Source organism: Vicugna pacos, chromosome 6 (assembly GCF_048564905.1).
Source record: "Vicugna pacos chromosome 6, VicPac4, whole genome shotgun sequence".
NCBI classification, from domain to species: domain Eukaryota; kingdom Metazoa; phylum Chordata; class Mammalia; order Artiodactyla; family Camelidae; genus Vicugna; species Vicugna pacos.
This window is the reverse complement of record NC_132992.1, coordinates 31,481,718-31,498,655: the sequence shown is the minus strand read 5'-3', so window position 1 is coordinate 31,498,655 and position 16,938 is coordinate 31,481,718. Positions and strand designations below refer to the sequence as shown.

Genomic DNA, 16,938 nt, shown 5'->3' with positions numbered 1-16,938 from the left:
AAACAAAAAGTATATGAATCTCAGTATCATCAACAAACATTTGGCCAACAGCAATATATATATTTGAGAGGCATGTTATTTATTGGGGCCACAGGCTAGGCTCCCTTCCTGTGTAGAGGGATTCCATTGCAACAACACTGCAGTCCCCTAGGAACCCAGAGCCCCTGGTTTAGACACCAACAGTCAAGCTCAGTTGTATTATACTTGACTCTGGGAAAGAATCATTTAGGAGCTTATTTGAAAATCTTGGACCTCACCCCCAGAGATTCAGATTAAGTAGATCAGGGGTGGAGGCTAGAAATGGGAGTTCTTGATAAATTCCCCCATGTGACTTCAGTGAGTCCAGGGGAGTGTACAAGGGTACAGAGCTCTGGGACTTAGCATCCCAGACTGGCTCCTCTTTTTTCTCTTCCAAGGATCTCATTCCAGTCACCTTCTCTTCGTTCCTCTCAGCTCTGGGCTGCTTTAACTGGAGTGTTGTGCTGATATCACAGAACAATGTGTAGAAAAATGTCTGAGAGTCAAACATAATATCTGGCTTTCTTTAAAAAGCAGCAACATTCAATTATACTTCAATTAAAAAAAAAAGCAGCAACATACATTTCCTTCTGAAGGACGTTAATTTTGAAATGAACTGCACCTTCATATCCATTTTCACTAGTTCAGAGGCAACCTGTGCTCACAAATGAAGGATACAGATTATGCTAGAGTGGTCTGGCTTGAAAATTGGCTCCACATTGTAAATAGTACTTTAAACTATTCCTGAAGAGAAAAAAATGTAAGGGCTAATAGCCAATAGGGAAGCAAAAATAGAAAATGTTGAACAAATTAGAAGATATCATAAGAAGGAATCACAAAGCTGGAAGAAAGAGCTCATCTTCACCACCAACTCCCCTCAACTAGAAGATTCCCCCTGGAGACTCTCAGGCTCCCAACACGGGAAGGAACTGGGGGTAGGGTGCCAGGACAAGTCCCTTTTTCCTATCCTTTATTATCTTCAATGCCCCTGAGTGCCTCTTCAGCTTCTTGGGAACGTAAATGCTTAGTTTACAAGGTCAAATGACCTTGGAACATTTTCCAAAAGTTAAATCACCATTTGAAGAAAGAAAGGTGTTGTTTTAATATTCTCTTCTGCTGCTAATTTTCCCTCTCTCTCTCTTTCTCTCTCTCTCTCTTTTTCTCTCTCTCATTTCCCCCTCTCCTTCTTTCACTTTCTAGCTCTTTCTCTCCCTCCCTTTTCTCCCTCTCCCTCCCCCTCTTTCCTTCCCCTCCCCTCTCCACTTCACCACACACAGAAACCCCTTTTCAAAGGGGCTTTTTTCCAACTCAGTGAAGTAAAGCCTTTGCCCCTTTGTGGGGACGGCTCATTAACATTCCCACAGCAGCATCTCTTCAAGGATTTTACTTTTGTAACTCTGTGGGGAGGTCAAGAGGCCACAGCGGAGAGGTAAAAGGGAAAAAATGGTAAATGGGGGAGGGCGGAAGAAAGGAGAGGAGGGGAAAGAGCCCGTCCTTTCACAATAAGGCCAGCAAGAAGGAGGGTGGACCAAAAGAGGAAAAGACCAGACAGACAAGACTCAGGAAGGAGATGAATACTGGGCCCCCAGATCTGCCCTCGGAGATCTGCAGACTCCTGAGAAAAGCAGAAAGCTATGTTCCTTCTCTCATTTCCTGTCCTCAAAAAGGAAGTTAATGATGGAAACAGTGGAATGGCAAGGTGCAAAACCCAGTCTATTTCACCGAGAAATTAGAAACTTTCCTGGCCTCAGTGTTCCCGTTTCCCCTCCCACAACCAAGTGATAACTGCATCTGTCTACCACAGGGAGGTTAACAGGATGAATCAGACAGTGACAGCAAGCATTCCAAGGGTAGACCACGAGGGAGCTACTCAAGGTCCTGACCCCAGGAGACTGGGAAAATAATGGAGATTCAGTGAACTCCAAAGCAAAGATCAGAGTGCCTCCCAAATCTCTTCAGATGGGGGTACCTGCCTCATTTTTCACCAGCAACCCTCCTACCATCTGTGGTCTCTCTCTCTCTCCCTTTCTTGGTATTGCCAAACTAGCCCAGGCTTGTATAAAGGAAAAAACAAAGGAAACTTTAAGTTGGCACCCAAAACTGTGAGTGAGCGTCACTATTCTTTGAAGACACAGCCACCAGAGATTTACATCACTAAACTCCAAAGGGGAAAATAATTCCCACTTTGCCTGCCTGATGGTGTCTCAGATGCTTCTCATCTAAGCCAGAAGAGTAAAACGGAAATACGGTTAAAAGAAGAAGACCAAGGCATTAGAGCTAGAAGATGGGGTATATCTGGGTGTAACATGCCCAGTAGTACAGTGTTACTCAAATTCAGGTAGGAACAGCAAGACCAGAGGTTAAGGAACAATAAACGAATCACCCTTAAGTATGCAGGCTGAGGCAAGAGAGCCCTGGTTGGTTGCCAAAGGATGTATTCTGGAGATGAAGGAATTCTTAAAGGTCAAACTTTATATCCACAGGAAAACTCTTTCCACAGAACCCTTGACAATTGTTTTCAGCATCTGTGAGAACATATTACAGAGAGCTCACAAATTTACTGGAGACTCCGTTACATTTTGGAAAGTTTGGGGAGAGTATAGGTCAGTGGTAGAACACATGCTTAGCACGCACAAGGTCCTGGGTTCAATCCCCAGTACCTCCATTAAATAAACAAACAAACAAACCTAACACCCCCACCCCCACCCCATAAAACTGAGCTGAAAGTTCCTCCATGTAGCTCCCACTCTGCAGTACCAGGGAGCTCATCTCTATCATCTTCTCAAAGGTGGCCTCCCTTCAACCCTGGGAGCTGGACAGGAGTGGGAGAGACAGAAAAGCCACTAATCCTGTGGCTGTTTTAAATGAGATTCGATTCATTAAGATCAATCACTTTTTTTTTTTCATGCTAGGAGTCTGGTGGCATGTTATACCTTTAACAATATAGAGAGGAGAGAAAATGCCAGACTACCGTCAGGCAGACATGGCTACCCGGCCTGTCTCTGTTACATCATAGCTGTGCAACCTTAGATAGGTTACTTAACCTCACTGAGTCTTTTGGTTCATCTATAAAGAGGATCATCTATAAATAGGAGTAGTAAAACCTGTTGTGCTAATCTCAAGAGATGTAATACTCAAAATACGTCATGTACATGAAAATACTCCATGAATTATAAAAAGATAGACGTAAGTGATTATTATAATGACCGTCCATTTTTACTCAGTCTTTTTGCCGGGCTTTCACGTCCTCATTTTTGACGACAGGTAGCTGACTTCTTGGCCTTATAATAAGTATATACCAGAAAGTTCTCATTTCAGCTTGCACCTCTGAAACAGTCACATCATCAAACAAGGTGGCATAGAATCACGAAATAACCAAAAAGCACTGTGAAGATCTTGGCGGAAGGAAGAGTTAGAGGAACAACCGAGGGACATTTTCTAAACAGACAGCACGGGGAGAGGCCCGGAGCCCTGGCAGGGAGGAGAGGGTTAAATCCTTTCCTCTGCAGTACAAAAGAAAAGAGTGTGCGGAAAGATTAGGATTTTTGCTTTTACAATGGGAGCTGCAGAAGCGTAGGGAAGAAGCTGAAGAAAAAAAAGGGGGCGTCTCCCCTTTAAAGACTTGCAGAGATTGAGAGAGAAAAAGAGAGAGAGTCAGGGACAGGGAATCAGAGCGCGCGCGTCCGTCTGTCTGTCCCTGGGAAGGGAGACCGTCTCTGCTTCACAGTGATTGGCACTGGGGGAGAGGCATCAGTTGGCTTCAGACCCAAGGGGGAGACCAGACCAGGTCACCCCGGTTAAGATTAAGTGAGCGTTGCCCCTCCCCGTCCCACCTCTCTCTACCCGGGAATGTCTCGGCGAAAGCAGCGGAAACCCCAACAGTTAATCTCGGACTGCGAAGGTCCCAGCGCGTCTGAGAACGGTGGGTGCCTGGGGAGGGGTGGGGGAGCCCTGAGTCCAAGCCTGTGTGGGTCAGGCCAGGGCAAGGGGAGGGCACTCGGGCCATGGGCGAAGCCAGGGGGAGGACTTGGTCACTCGGGGGGGTGGAAGGAGTTGAGATCCAGGGAGTATGGAGGTGACCTGGGCTGGGGAGAAGCCCCGCTTGGCTTTTCTCAGGGTTGATTCTGTTTGTGTTTTCCGTGTTGTTTTTCTCTGGATGAAATGGAGTTTTCAAACTGGCTCTGTCTCCCCACCCAAGAGTTTTCTCCCCAGGTCCCCCTTTGCTCACTGGTCTTTGTGCCGTTGCTAAGTAACCTCCTCAGACCTGAAGACCTTCTCTCAGGGGTGGGATTTTTTCCCCCCTTTTCTTTCTGGAGAGTTGGGTTGCAAGAGAATGAATTGGATAAACATGAAGGTTCCCCTGAGGGAGAAGAGAAAAAAGTTTCTCATTGTTGGGCTGAGCAGAGAACGGATCAGAGCTCCCAGAGGGAGAGAGCTAATGTCGGTCAGATGCAGCCTGTTTGGGGTGTGTATCTGTGTCACCTGGGTAGAGGCTGGAGGAAAGGTCTGGATGAGGGGCTTAGGTTTGTACTTCAAGGGAGGCCAAGCTTAAAAAAGAAAAAAAAAAGTATGAGTTAACATGCCTGTTAATACATGCATATCCTATTATGAAGATTTTATCATCTGTTTTTTAAGTAATAGATTTTCTTTATGAGGGGGAAATTTTCATGTATTCTTACAACATTCCAGTAAATAAGCGGTAGCCAACAGAGCATCTGGGGTATTGAGAAGTGACATTGCCCAAAGTTTCAGACACAGGCATAGTCAGGACAAAAACCTAGGCTTCGTGACACTCAGGGCTGGTGCTTCTCACTCCACCTAAATTAGGGTCCCCAAAACTTGCTTGATTGTGGGTAGATCTGGGCTAGAGGCTGGGAATCTCTATCTTTGCAAATGTTCAGGTCATTTTTAGGATCAAGCAAGTTTTGGACAATCTGGTATGGCTACGTATGTTCACACTGTGAAAGTTTGAAAGCTCTGGCCCAGGGATAAACCATTTATTTAGCAAACAGTTGATTTACCCGACAATGTAGTGTAGTATTAAGCACAAGGGTTCTGAAGCCAGACTTTTCAAGATTCAAATCCTGGCTCTACCACTTGGTTAGCTATGCAACCTTGGTTAGTTTACTTTGCCTTTCTGCCTCAGTTTCCTCATCTGTAAAGTAGGGATGAATATTACTCGCTACCTCATTAAATGATGGTAAGAATAGAAATGAGTTAATACACGTCAATACACTTGGAAAAATAACTAGCATAAACATGTGCTTCATACTTGTGGTACAGTCCTTAGCATCAATAAGTACTTAATATGTGGGTACTAGTCTTATAGGTTTATAAAGCTCAGGAGCCTCTTGGCGAACTTCAGCATTTCTTTATGGTAGGATAATATGGGTATTAGTCTTATACGTGAGTATGGTGGCAACTCCTACAAGTGCTGAAATATGACCAAAGCTCAGGAGCCTCTTGGCGAACTTCAGCATTTCTTTATGGTAGGATAATGTATTTGTATTGACTAAAACTAAATCATAGATTAAATTTACCTTTGCACCTGTTATAAAAAAAAAAAGACTTGAGATCAAATCAGTGCACCGTGTGCTATGAAACAACCTTAACAGACATATAGTGTTTTGGGTAAAAAACATCCCCCCTCAAGTTAGTGCTTTACTGGGATTCCCACTGTGCCAATATTTAGAGGTTCGTGCTGGTGGCATCCTTCTCTCCTGGGACACATTAACCCTCCTTAATGCTGCTGCAGGCCGGATGTTTCCTCCTTCTGCTCTACAGGAGACTTCCCCCAGAGCCTCAGAGATGCCTTACAGTCCTGCTCCCCTGCTGGTTAGATTGTGGAACAATGCTGAATCCCTTCCACCCCAGAGGCCTCTCCTTTCCAATCCTCTCCCCTCATCTCCCTGTACCTTCAGCTCACCCAGTCCCCGTACCACTGCTGAGAAAAATCTGGGAGGGAGTCATAAGAAATCTTTCACAACTGCCCTGAGTGGATTCTCAAGCCCCTTGAACTGTAGCTCTCGCTTGGGGCTGCGAACATTCAGGGGCACAGGGATGCTGCTACAAAGCCATCCCCATAGAAACTGTACAGGCTGGAACCCAATGGCAGCAACAAATTTCAGTTGAAATGTTGCCTTTGAACCGTAAAAGTCAGAAACACACATGTAAGGAGCAAGAAAGCAATAGTAACCTTAAGAAAGATCTGCCTTAAGAAAGCCTCAGGATTTTCTGTTCAGAATTTTCCTGAGAGTGAAATATCCTGGGCTACTTGCATGACCTGGACTGTCTGTCATTGGGTCTCATTTGTAAGATGAGGTAGCTAATATTTGATCAAATCTAAAATTCCTTTCTGCTCTTAGAAGATATATAAATAGGGTTTCTATTTGCATATGTGATCTTCAGGCTCCTGAGTTTTCCTTCTACCCAGAGACATTTTCTTGTTCTGCATGCCCCAGAATTAGGTAGGGAGGGCTCTTATTTGGGGGCTCTTATGTGTGTCCTTTTACTGGTGTACCCATGAAACCATGGGTACCATCATGAATATCCGCAGACATTTATTTAGTAGGCGAGGGTGCCACTAAGGTTTCCAGGACTCTTTGCCTCCTTTTAGGCAATGTTTACCATATGTGACAAGCAAATGCTGAGGCTTTGTTGCACATTTTAAAAGCCTCATCTCTGCAGTGACCTAAGACATTACCAAGACACAGTCTGAAAAACCTGTTTTCCAGCCCTGTTTCTGCTCAGCTTCCCTAACCAGTACACCAAAACCTAACGGAATAGTTATTGCACGTAAGTGATGAGAAGGAAATAGTCTATTTACTTAAAAACTCTGGAGAGAAAAAAAAATGTTCTCTCTCCCCTACAGAGTCTAGAAATCTGGATTCGAGACCATAAGGGATGTGAATAGGGAAGATGTAAACTAGTACATCTGGGAAATAAAAGAAATGATCAGAAACCCAGATATTTAGTGAGAAGGAGAAACCAGGACAACAGCCAAAAAGATCTAGAGGGAGAAATGGAGGTTGCCAGACAGCAAGAGCAGCAAAAGGGGAAGGAAGGCAAAAATATAGAGTTTTTAGGGTTCTGTTCTCTTTATAGCTGGAAGTAAAAAGCATTGTCTCTCAGGGTGTTCAGTCCTGAGCCTTTCAGCCCTAAGGACCCCTGGGTCAAAAAGAAAACATTCCTGAGTAGATAGAAAGTAACTCAGAGTGCAAGAGCACCCTGGATAAGGAAGCAGAAATCCTGGTTTTTTAATCCAGCTTGGATTTGGAAGCTTTGTGACCTTGGGCAAGTCCATTCTTCTCCCAGGGCTTCAACGTTTAGCCTTTGAATAACAGCAGTCATCATTAATATCCGCAGAGCATTTACTATTTGTCAGGTCCCATGCCAGGCCCTGTATGTATTCCCTCTTGTTCATTCCTCCCAACTCTGCTATTACTACTTTCATTAATTTTTTTTTTTTTAGAATTTACGGGAAAATATACATGACAAAATATACCATTTTAAGGCATACAATTCAGTGGCGTTAAGTATACTCACAACATTGTGCAACTATCACCACAATCCATCTCCAGAACTCTTTCACCTTGCAAAACTTGAAACTCCATACCCATTAAACAGTAACTCCACAGCGTCTTCATCCCACGCTGCCAGCTACTGGCAATCACCATTCTACTTTCTATCTCTATGAGTTTATCAATTCTAGGTATCTCGTATAATGAAATCATGTAACAGTTATGCTTTTGTGACTGGCTCATTTCACCTTAGCACAATGTTTTCAAGGCTCATCCACGTTGTAGCATGTACAAGAATTTCATTCCTTTTCTATGACTATCCCTCCATTTTTAAAAGAAATCCAAGCCTTAGAGAAATTAAGAAACTTTCCCAAGGTCACGAAGATTAGAAAGTGCTGGAACTTGGACTCAGGTCTGTTTGATTCAGAGCTGGCACTTTTAATCACTGTACTTGGTGAGAGGGTCAGATCTGCAAGATGGTGTAAAGTCCATGTTAAGTGCTGAGTCCTTTGATGTCAGAAAATGACTATTGAAAAAAACAAACCTTTTTGTGTTTGATCTAAGATATTCCTATTCTAGAAATAAATATATTTTTCTCACTTAGCACCAGATGTACACATCTTTGTGCCTGTTTGTCCACTGTGTTGCACAGGCCACGGGTGCACTCACTAGGCGTGGGTGGCAGAGGAGTATGAGTATGTATTTAGGAGAGAGGAGTGAGGAAGAGAAGATGAAACATTCTCCCTTAGAAGTATCCACAGCAGCAGTTATAGACAACTCAGTTATGAACACTACCAATTGGTGCTGGTTCAACATTAACAGTAAATTTAGGCAGGGCCTTACATACTGTGCTTTGTTTCTTTAGTGGCTGCATGATGGTTGAACTCTGTGTAGAACAAAACCTTTCATTTTACAATTAGAAATATGGCTAAAGATGCACATACCCTGGGAATGGCAATACAGTCACTTAAGTTCACAGTCAGGTGCAAATCATATCAAATTCTGTTCATGAAAGCAGGATGCAAGAGAGCCAAAGTGTGGCTCTGGGCAGAGTAGAGAGGGAACCCGATGGGAAGACTAAGCTTCAAGCAACTCATTTGCCTACTTCCTAATTTTGGCCAAGTTGAGCACAGATACGATTTGTGAGAAGGTTTGATGGGGAGGGCACGCCTCTGATATGTACTGCGGGGCTCATCCTTGGCTGTACGTTGGAATCACTTGAGGAGCTTTACAAACACTGATGCTTAAATCCCACCCTCAGGGAATCTGAATTAATTGATCTGGGTTACAACCTGGCCCTTGGGATTTTTAAAAGCTCTCCCAGTAATTCTAATGGGCAGCAAAGTTTGAGAACCTCTGTTCAACCCTACCACCCTGCTACTCACCTATTTTTCTTTTTGTTCTCCCAGCCATTCTCTCCCAAGTCTGATGCGCCACCAGGTTTAGAGAGCCACCTGGTTTCCTTTTTTCCTTGTCATTTCAGCTCTTTATAAATCTAAACAAGCATGTCCAGGTCTCAGTCCTGCGTCCATCCCAGACTTTGCATGTGACCCAGGATAGCTTACGTCCCCTTATCTGCTATCTAGGGACACCATTACCAGCTTAGTTTATTCCTGTGTTTATGACTTCATTCATGTCTGCCTAAGAATCCTGCCCCCTTTCCAGGATAGGCATTGAGTGCAAAGTGCTGAGAAATAGAGGGTTCCTCTTACAGGTGGCTGTTGATCCGTCACCTTTCACCAGGGACTAAATTTACCTTAAAGAAGAGCATGGATCAAATTACGCATCAGAAAGCAACCTTCATTAAAGAGCAAGAAAGGGGACAGTGTTTCCCAGGAGAAGATGAAAAGAAAAGGGTTTTTTTTCTTGTCGGAAGACTTGACAAAACAGCAACTTGATATCAAATGTTCAATGCTAATTAACAAATGCTCAGTAGAAAGCTTCCATCTGATTCCCTCTCCCTTACTGAGGCCAGAGAGCAAATGGCAGATAGGAGCCACACAGGGCCCTTTCTCTAGCTTAGGGAAGCCACACCATGTTGATGTGCTTGAGAAAGCACTGGATACAGGAGTCAAAATTCTGAATGCTGGCTTCACTGAACTACTGTGTGGACCTGGAAACGTCATTTAACCTCTCCAAGCTTCAATTTCCTCATGTGTGAAAATAAACAACATTGCATTAACCTGTGACTTGCCATAATTGAAGCAGAAACCGCCTCCCTCATTGCAAGGGTCAGGCCTGGAAGCATCTACTTCATCTGTTTCAGAGACATCATTCACAATGTTAGGGGGGAGGGTATAGCTCAACCGGTAGAGTGCATGATTATCATGGACGGGATCCTGGGTTCAATCCCCAGTACTTCCATTAAAGAATAAATAAATAAACCTAATTACTTTCCCCCCAACACACACACACACAATGTTAAGGCCCTTGTGATTATCTGAAGTTTCAAAATATGATTCAACACAATGTTTCAGTGAAAGTAGATGTCAAAAGGTCTCCCTTCCCTTGACATACATATTGCCAATATCAGCCTCAGAAATGAATGATTCATAAACAACAGGAAAACAGTTCTAATTTCAGTATATGTGTATTTTAGTATATGTGTATTTTAGCTTAATCGCTTTGCCACTGACAATGTAATTTCTCTAATCCATAATATTGGGACTCCTCCCAAAATTTAAAGTCCCATGTGTACATATTGTTGGCTGAGTTTTTAAGGTTTTTATCCCCATTATATTTCTTTGAGGAAGAGAGCACACCTGTAGTATTATCACTTTATAAAAAGGGAAACGGTGGCTTAGCATGGTGTTACTGACCACTATGCCTCAGTTTACCAGACTGACAAGAACAGAACTGGGACTGGAACAATGTGGATTTACCGATGTCCTGGCAAACCACAAAAGCAAGGGCTTGTGGTCACTTCCTATAAGTAAGATAAGCTCTTTTAGGAAGCGGGAAACCCCTTAGGTCTCATTTCAAGGTAGAAAGCAAATGCAGAGGACCTGGTCCAGGAGGCATCTTACCCCTACTTATCCCCTCTGAATAGGAGGCCACCTCTGTGCCGGGGAGCAGGTGCTAAGTCATCTCCAGGCATTCAAACCAGGTTGGGGCTAAAAGGGGCTTTATGTGCTGAGAGGCTGCCTGGTAGCTCGTCCTGCATTTTTCCCATTGTTTCAGGAGGAGCTCCCCTCCCCCCAGGTTAGAGCTAGGTGGGCCTCTGTAGGCCTCTGCTGGCTCACATCTCCCCAAACCCAACTGTCCTTAAGAGTTATGTGTTGACAGAGGACAATGGAGGAAGAAGGGTAGAGAAGAGGGTATTAAATGGGAGATGGCTCCGTAAATAAGCATAAACACTGTAAATTAAGTGTGGGCCGGGTGATCTGTGGAGTAACTCGCATTCAGCTATTATTCTGGGGGAGAAGAGGCGGGGAGTAAAGGGGCTTAGTGTTCCGCAGAGAAGAGTCCTGAAATGACTTCCTTGGAAATTCTACCTCGCAGCCTCCCACCCTGAGAAACTTCTTTTGTGAGGGGGGATGGGGAATACGGTGGGAGAGGGGGGACAAATTTTGGGGTGTTTGGGGGGTGTGTATGTATGGATGAGCAGTAGATGTTCAGGGATCCCCCTCCTGCTCTGACTCGCAGACCTCTGAGATCAGACCACCCTTTCTGGAGTCCATGTTTTCCAGCCTCAGCGGATCCTTTATCCAAAGGAAAATAAGAGAAGCCTATCGCTCTGCTCTATTGAGCAAGGCTGAGTTTCCTACTGTGCCCCCTTGAGCTTGCTGGGGCGGGGGTGGGGGCAGGCCTGGGCAAAGACATCTGGAGATGGGGGGAGCTGGCAGAGGGCAAGGAAAGGTGGACCCCCACCGTGTACCACAGCACCTGTCACTGAGCCTCCGGAAACCCTCCTGGCCTCTGGGCTCCCGCCCCCACACATCTTTCTCCCGCTCCCCCTCCCTCCCTCCCTCCTCCTCCTCCTCCTCCTCCAGCTCCCGCCTCCCTCCCCAGCAGCTCCTCCCCACAGACTCCCCTCCCGAGCTGCTCCTCCCCCATCTCCCCTCTCCCAGCTTTCTCGCTCCAGCTCCTCCCCTCCTCCGCGCCTCCTCGATCCCCTCCCCCTCCTCCGCGGCTCCCTGCCCCGCCGCCGCCGATCTCCATCTCTGCAGTCTGGGCCGCTGGGCGCAGAGGCTGCCGCAGCCCCGGCCGCCACTGCCGCCTCCCCCAATCCAGATTCCCATTGTCTCCCACTCCCCCTGGCCTTCCACCTCCCGCACAACCATGGCGCACGAAGCCGGGAGGAACTCTCGTCTTGGGGGGCCCTGCGGGGAGCCGGCGGAGCTTGGAGGTGCGGTAGGGCCCAGCCCGGGCAGGGGTGGGGGCGGAGGGGACGCGCGGGGGGAAGGACTTTTCGGTGGACGAGATGAAATGCACGATTCTCTACATAGGACCGGCTCCTCACACCCAGTCGTTGGGCCCGCCTTTGGCCTGGGGCGGGGTGGGGGGGGGGTGGAGGAGAAGGGAGTCGCTTGTGCATGCCCGCGCCCCCTCCCTCCCCCTGTCTCCTCTTCCTCCCTGCTCCCTGGCACAGGGTGCCGGGGTGTCTCCTGGCCAGGCGGGTCAGCACTGAGCTGTAGCCTTCTGCACCGCCTGATGGTGAGCTCATCTCCCCACCCCCAACTAGCGGTTACTGGGCTCGTTGTTAATTAGAGCCTCTGTATACCCACCCCAACCGCACTACCCACGCTCTCTCCTTGTCTTCTCCCCAGGTGATGCTAGCGAGGAGGACCACCCCCAAGTCTGTGCCAAGTGCTGCGCACAATTCACTGACCCAACTGAATTCTTCGCCCACCAGAACGCATGTTCTACTGAGCCCCCTGTTATGGTGATAATTGGGGGCCAGGAGAACCCCAACAACTCCTCGGCATCTTCTGAACCCCGGCCTGAGGGCCACAATAGTCCCCAGGTCATGGAGGCAGAACACAGCAACCCCTCGGATTCCGGGGCCTCTGTACCCACAGATCCCACCTGGGGCCCAGAGCGGAGGGGAGAGGAGTCTTCTGGGCACTTCCTTGTCGCTGCCACAGGTACAGCAGCTGGGGGAGGTGGGGGCCTGATCTTGGCCAGCCCTAAGCTAGGAGCAACCCCGTTACCTCCAGAATCCACCCCTGCACCCCCTCCTCCTCCACCTCCTCCTCCTCCGCCCCCAGGTGTAGGCAGTGGCCACTTGAACATCCCTCTGATCTTGGAAGAGCTCCGGGTGCTGCAGCAGCGGCAGATCCATCAGATGCAGATGACTGAGCAAATCTGCCGGCAGGTGCTGCTGCTTGGCTCCTTAGGCCAGACGGTGGGCACCCCTTCCAGCCCCTCAGAGCTACCTGGGACAGGGGCTGCCTCCTCCACTAAGCCCCTGCTTCCCCTCTTCAGCCCCATCAAGCCTGTCCAGACTGGCAAGACACTGGCACCTTCCTCTACCTCTGCCTCCTCAGGGGCAGAAACACCCAAGCAGGCTTTCTTCCACCTTTACCATCCACTGGGGTCACAGCACCCTTTTTCTGCTGGAGGGGCTGGGCGAAGCCACAAACCCACCCCAGCCCCCTCCCCGGCCCTGCCAGGCAGCACAGACCAGCTGATTGCCTCGCCTCACCTGGCATTCCCAGGCACCACAGGACTGCTAGCCGCACAGTGTCTGGGGGCAGCCCGGGGCCTCGAGGCTGCTGCCTCCCCAGGGCTCCTGAAGCCAAAGAATGGAAGTGGTGAGCTGGGCTATGGGGAAGTGATGGGTCCCTTGGAGAAGCCTGGCGGACGGCACAAGTGCCGCTTCTGTGCCAAAGTATTTGGCAGTGACAGCGCCCTGCAGATCCACCTGCGTTCTCACACAGGTGAGAGGCCCTATAAGTGTAACGTCTGCGGCAACCGCTTTACCACGCGCGGCAACCTCAAAGTTCATTTCCACCGGCATCGTGAGAAGTATCCCCATGTGCAGATGAACCCTCACCCGGTGCCAGAGCACCTAGACTACGTCATCACCAGTAGCGGCCTGCCCTACGGTATGTCCGTGCCGCCAGAGAAGGCCGAGGAGGAGGGGGCCATGCCAGGCGGTGGGGTGGAACGCAAGCCTCTGGTGGCCTCCACCACGGCTCTCAGTGCCACGGAGAGCCTGACGCTGCTCTCCACAGGTGCGGGCACGGCCACGGCTCCTGCGCTCCCTGCTTTCAATAAGTTCGTGCTCATGAAAGCGGTAGAGCCAAAGAGTAAAGCTGATGAGAACACCCCACCTGGGAGTGAGGGCTCGGCCATCACTGGGGTGGCAGAAAGTGGCCCAGCCACCCGCATGCAGCTAAGTAAGCTGGTGACTTCGCTTCCCAGCTGGGCACTGCTTACCAACCACTTCAAGTCCACCGGTAGCTTCCCCTTCCCTTATGTGTTGGAGCCCTTGGGGGCCTCCCCGTCTGAGACATCGAAGCTGCAGCAACTAGTAGAAAAGATTGACCGTCAAGGAGCCGTGGCAGTGGCCTCTACGGCCTCTGGAGCCCCCGCCACCTCTGCCCCTGCAACTTCGTCCTCAGCCTCATCTGGACCTAACCAGTGTGTCATTTGCCTCCGGGTGCTGAGCTGTCCCAGAGCGCTGCGCCTGCATTACGGCCAACATGGAGGGGAGCGGCCCTTCAAATGCAAAGTGTGTGGCAGAGCTTTCTCTACCCGGGGCAATCTGCGTGCGCATTTTGTGGGCCACAAGGCCAGTCCAGCTGCCCGGGCCCAAAACTCCTGTCCTATCTGCCAGAAGAAGTTCACCAATGCTGTCACTCTGCAGCAGCACGTTCGGATGCACCTGGGGGGCCAGATCCCCAACGGTGGGACTGTGCTCCCTGAAGGCGGGGGAGCTGCCCAGGAGAATGGCTCTGAGCAATCTGCGGTCTCCGGGGCAGGGAGCTTCCCCCAGCAGCCGTCCCAGCAACCATCCCCAGAAGAGGAGCTATCCGAAGAGGAGGAAGAGGATGAAGAAGAAGAGGAAGACGTGACTGATGAAGATTCCCTGGCAGGGAGAGGCTCTGAGAGTGGAGGTGAGAAGGCAATATCAGTGCGAGGTGATTCAGAAGAGGCCTCTGGGGCAGAAGACGAAGTGGGGACCGTGGCAGCAGCGGCCACAGCTGGGAAGGAGATGGACAGCAATGAGAAAGCGATTCACCAGCCTTCTCTGCCGCCACCGCCACTGCCACCACCCGACAGCCTGGATCAAACCCAGCCAATGGAGCAGGGAGGCAGTGATGTTGCAGGAGGTGCAGAGGAGGGGGGCAAACCGGAGAGGAGCTCCAGCCCAGCGTCAGCTCTGGTCCTAGAAGGGGAAGGCAGCAGTACCACCTTGGTGGATGAGCTGAGCATGCAGGAAGCGATGAGAAAGGAGCCAGGAGAGAGCAGCAGCAGGAAGGCCTGTGAGGTGTGTGGCCAGATCTTCCCCACCCAGGCAGGTCTGGAGGAGCATCAGAAAGCCCACCCCAAGGAGGGGCCGCTCTTCACTTGTGTTTTCTGCAGGCAGGGCTTCCTCGAGCGGGCTACCCTCAAGAAGCATATGCTGCTGGCTCACCACCAGGTACCGCCCTTTGCCTCCCACGGCCCTCAGAATATTGCTGCTCTCTCCTTGGTTCCAGGCTGTTCACCCTCCATCACTTCCCCAGGGCTTCCGCCCTTTCCCCGGAAGGATGACCCCACAATCCCATGAGCCTGGTTTTTGGTACCTGCTGCCCCTAGACCCAGAGGGCAGAAACTTAGAGTTCTGTTGAAGGACCTCCGAGAGCTATGCGCCCTTATTTGTCTGTTTTGCTGAGTTCTTATGTACTATGTCCCTAGTGGCTTTTCTCTAAATCCTGAGCTTTGGAATCATTATGTTCACAGGGGGATGGCCCCCTGAGAAATTTTTCTTCCCTTCTCATTCGTTGTACCTGAGGAAAATAGATTCTCTACAGTTTTCACATTCCCAACAAGAACCCTATCCAGCCTCCTTGGGGATGACCCGTCTACCCTCTCCTCCCTCTCCCTTTCCCTTTGGCAGGTGTACTGATCACCCACATTCGGAATTACAGCCCAGCCCAAAGGGGCCGGCAGCTGTCCCTGGAGGGCCTAGTGCCACTCCTCTCTGGCGACCAGGTCAACTTGCAGGACTTCTTGTCCCAGGGAATTCCTGCCCAGCTGGTGAGGGTGGGCCCCCTGTCTTTCTGGAACCAGGACACAGCTTTCCTGTCAAGTGACCTACCCACCAAGCCCTAGACTTCCAGCTCCAGCTCCAGCTCCACTACCACTTCAGGCCCTGCACCACCAGTGCTGTTGGGCCTGGGAACTGTGGCTGGGAAGTTGCCTCCAGCAATGGGATCCAGAGAAGCCCAGGAGAAGAGAGCCCCTCCTTCCCTTTTTTGTCTCTTGCATCCAAGACAGTGCCTGAGAAGCCCATCATAGAAGAAAAGTAACAAATTGTACATTCCGCCCCCTTCCCCCTGCTCCAGAAGGTGCCAACAATGAAGATGTAACAATTTCTGTATCTGGTGGCTCAGTCTCAGGGAGGAGGGAGAAACGAAGGGCATAGGACACTCTTCCCAGTAGCAGGGCACTAATGTGCCTTAGTCACGTTAAGGCAAAATTGGCTGATTGATCTGCTGAGACATTTCCAGCCTCTCATATCCTTCATCTTTGCCTCTCAAAGTTAGGGAGCAAGTGGATTTCTTGCCAAGGGGTCTCCCATGGGATATTTTTGAGAAGGAAATGTGAAGTTCGTATCTTTAACAAGCACTGTTGATGAGGGAGGGCAGTTGAAGGAATAATGGAGTTGAAGAGTGTTGCCAAAGCAGAGGGCTGGCTGAGAACCTATGTGCTTAAGGAAGGGGCATGCTGTAAGGGAGGGGGCCTCAAGTTCTTGATTGGGTCTCACGAATGTTCTTTTAGACTAATGATGATTTAGTGTGCAACAGTGCACCATGGGTCATGGGGGATTTCCTAGCACTAGTGTGCTCTAGTTTTAGATAACTCCTTCCTTTATTCCCTGGCCCCTTGTATCTTCCTCATCTTACTCTCTCAAGGTCCATTTCCTCCCCATTTTGCCTGACCATGGGCGGGGTCGCATGTCTTTGCCACTGTCTGGTTCTTAAGAGTCCCAGACTTTGGGAGATGAGCTCCCGGCACTCTCCTCCCTGCCTCTCTGACTTGTAATGAGATGTAGTATTTACTCTTAACATAGGATCATTTGGTACAGGAGTTCTGAGGAGAGGGTGAGGGTTCTGCGATTGACTGACTTGAGGGATGACTTCTCCAAAGGTGTAGGCTCCAGAGTTTCCTAACATAGTAAAATGTGAAGAGCAGACGAGGGAGATGGTAGTGTCTTTCCCTTTTCATTAAAGGTGTTTTAACTAAA

The 16,938-nt window shown here is 49.0% G+C and overlaps 1 protein-coding gene across 4 annotated transcripts; it reads left to right on the top strand.

Moving 5' to 3' along the window:
• Positions 1 to 3,604: 3,604 nt before the first annotated feature.
• On the top strand, positions 3,605 to 16,938 carry SALL2 (spalt like transcription factor 2). Of its 4 annotated transcripts, XM_072962789.1 has the most exons (3): positions 3,734 to 3,940; positions 12,308 to 12,625; positions 12,749 to 16,938. In XM_072962789.1, exons 1-3 carry the CDS (start codon positions 3,868 to 3,870, stop codon positions 15,256 to 15,258), a joined length of 2,901 nt encoding a protein of 966 aa, XP_072818890.1. In that variant the 5' UTR covers positions 3,734 to 3,867; the 3' UTR covers positions 15,259 to 16,938. The 4 variants fall into 4 exon arrangements, with proteins under 4 accessions (XP_006218784.1, XP_072818890.1, XP_015107076.1 ...); XM_006218722.4 differs by having other exon boundaries at positions 3,605 to 3,940; positions 12,308 to 16,938; XM_015251590.3 differs by lacking the exon at positions 3,734 to 3,940 and adding an exon at positions 11,588 to 11,886 and having other exon boundaries at positions 12,308 to 16,938.

Excerpts from the sequence above, each read along its gene's own strand:
- SALL2 (XM_006218722.4), top strand. The coding sequence starts at position 3,868 with ATGTCTCGGCGAAAGCAGCGGAAACCCCAACAGTTAATCTCGGACTGC. Across the intron at positions 3,941-12,307 it reads TCCCAGCGCGTCTGAGAACG|GTGATGCTAGCGAGGAGGAC; the intron begins GTGGGTGCCTGG and ends TCTTCTCCCCAG.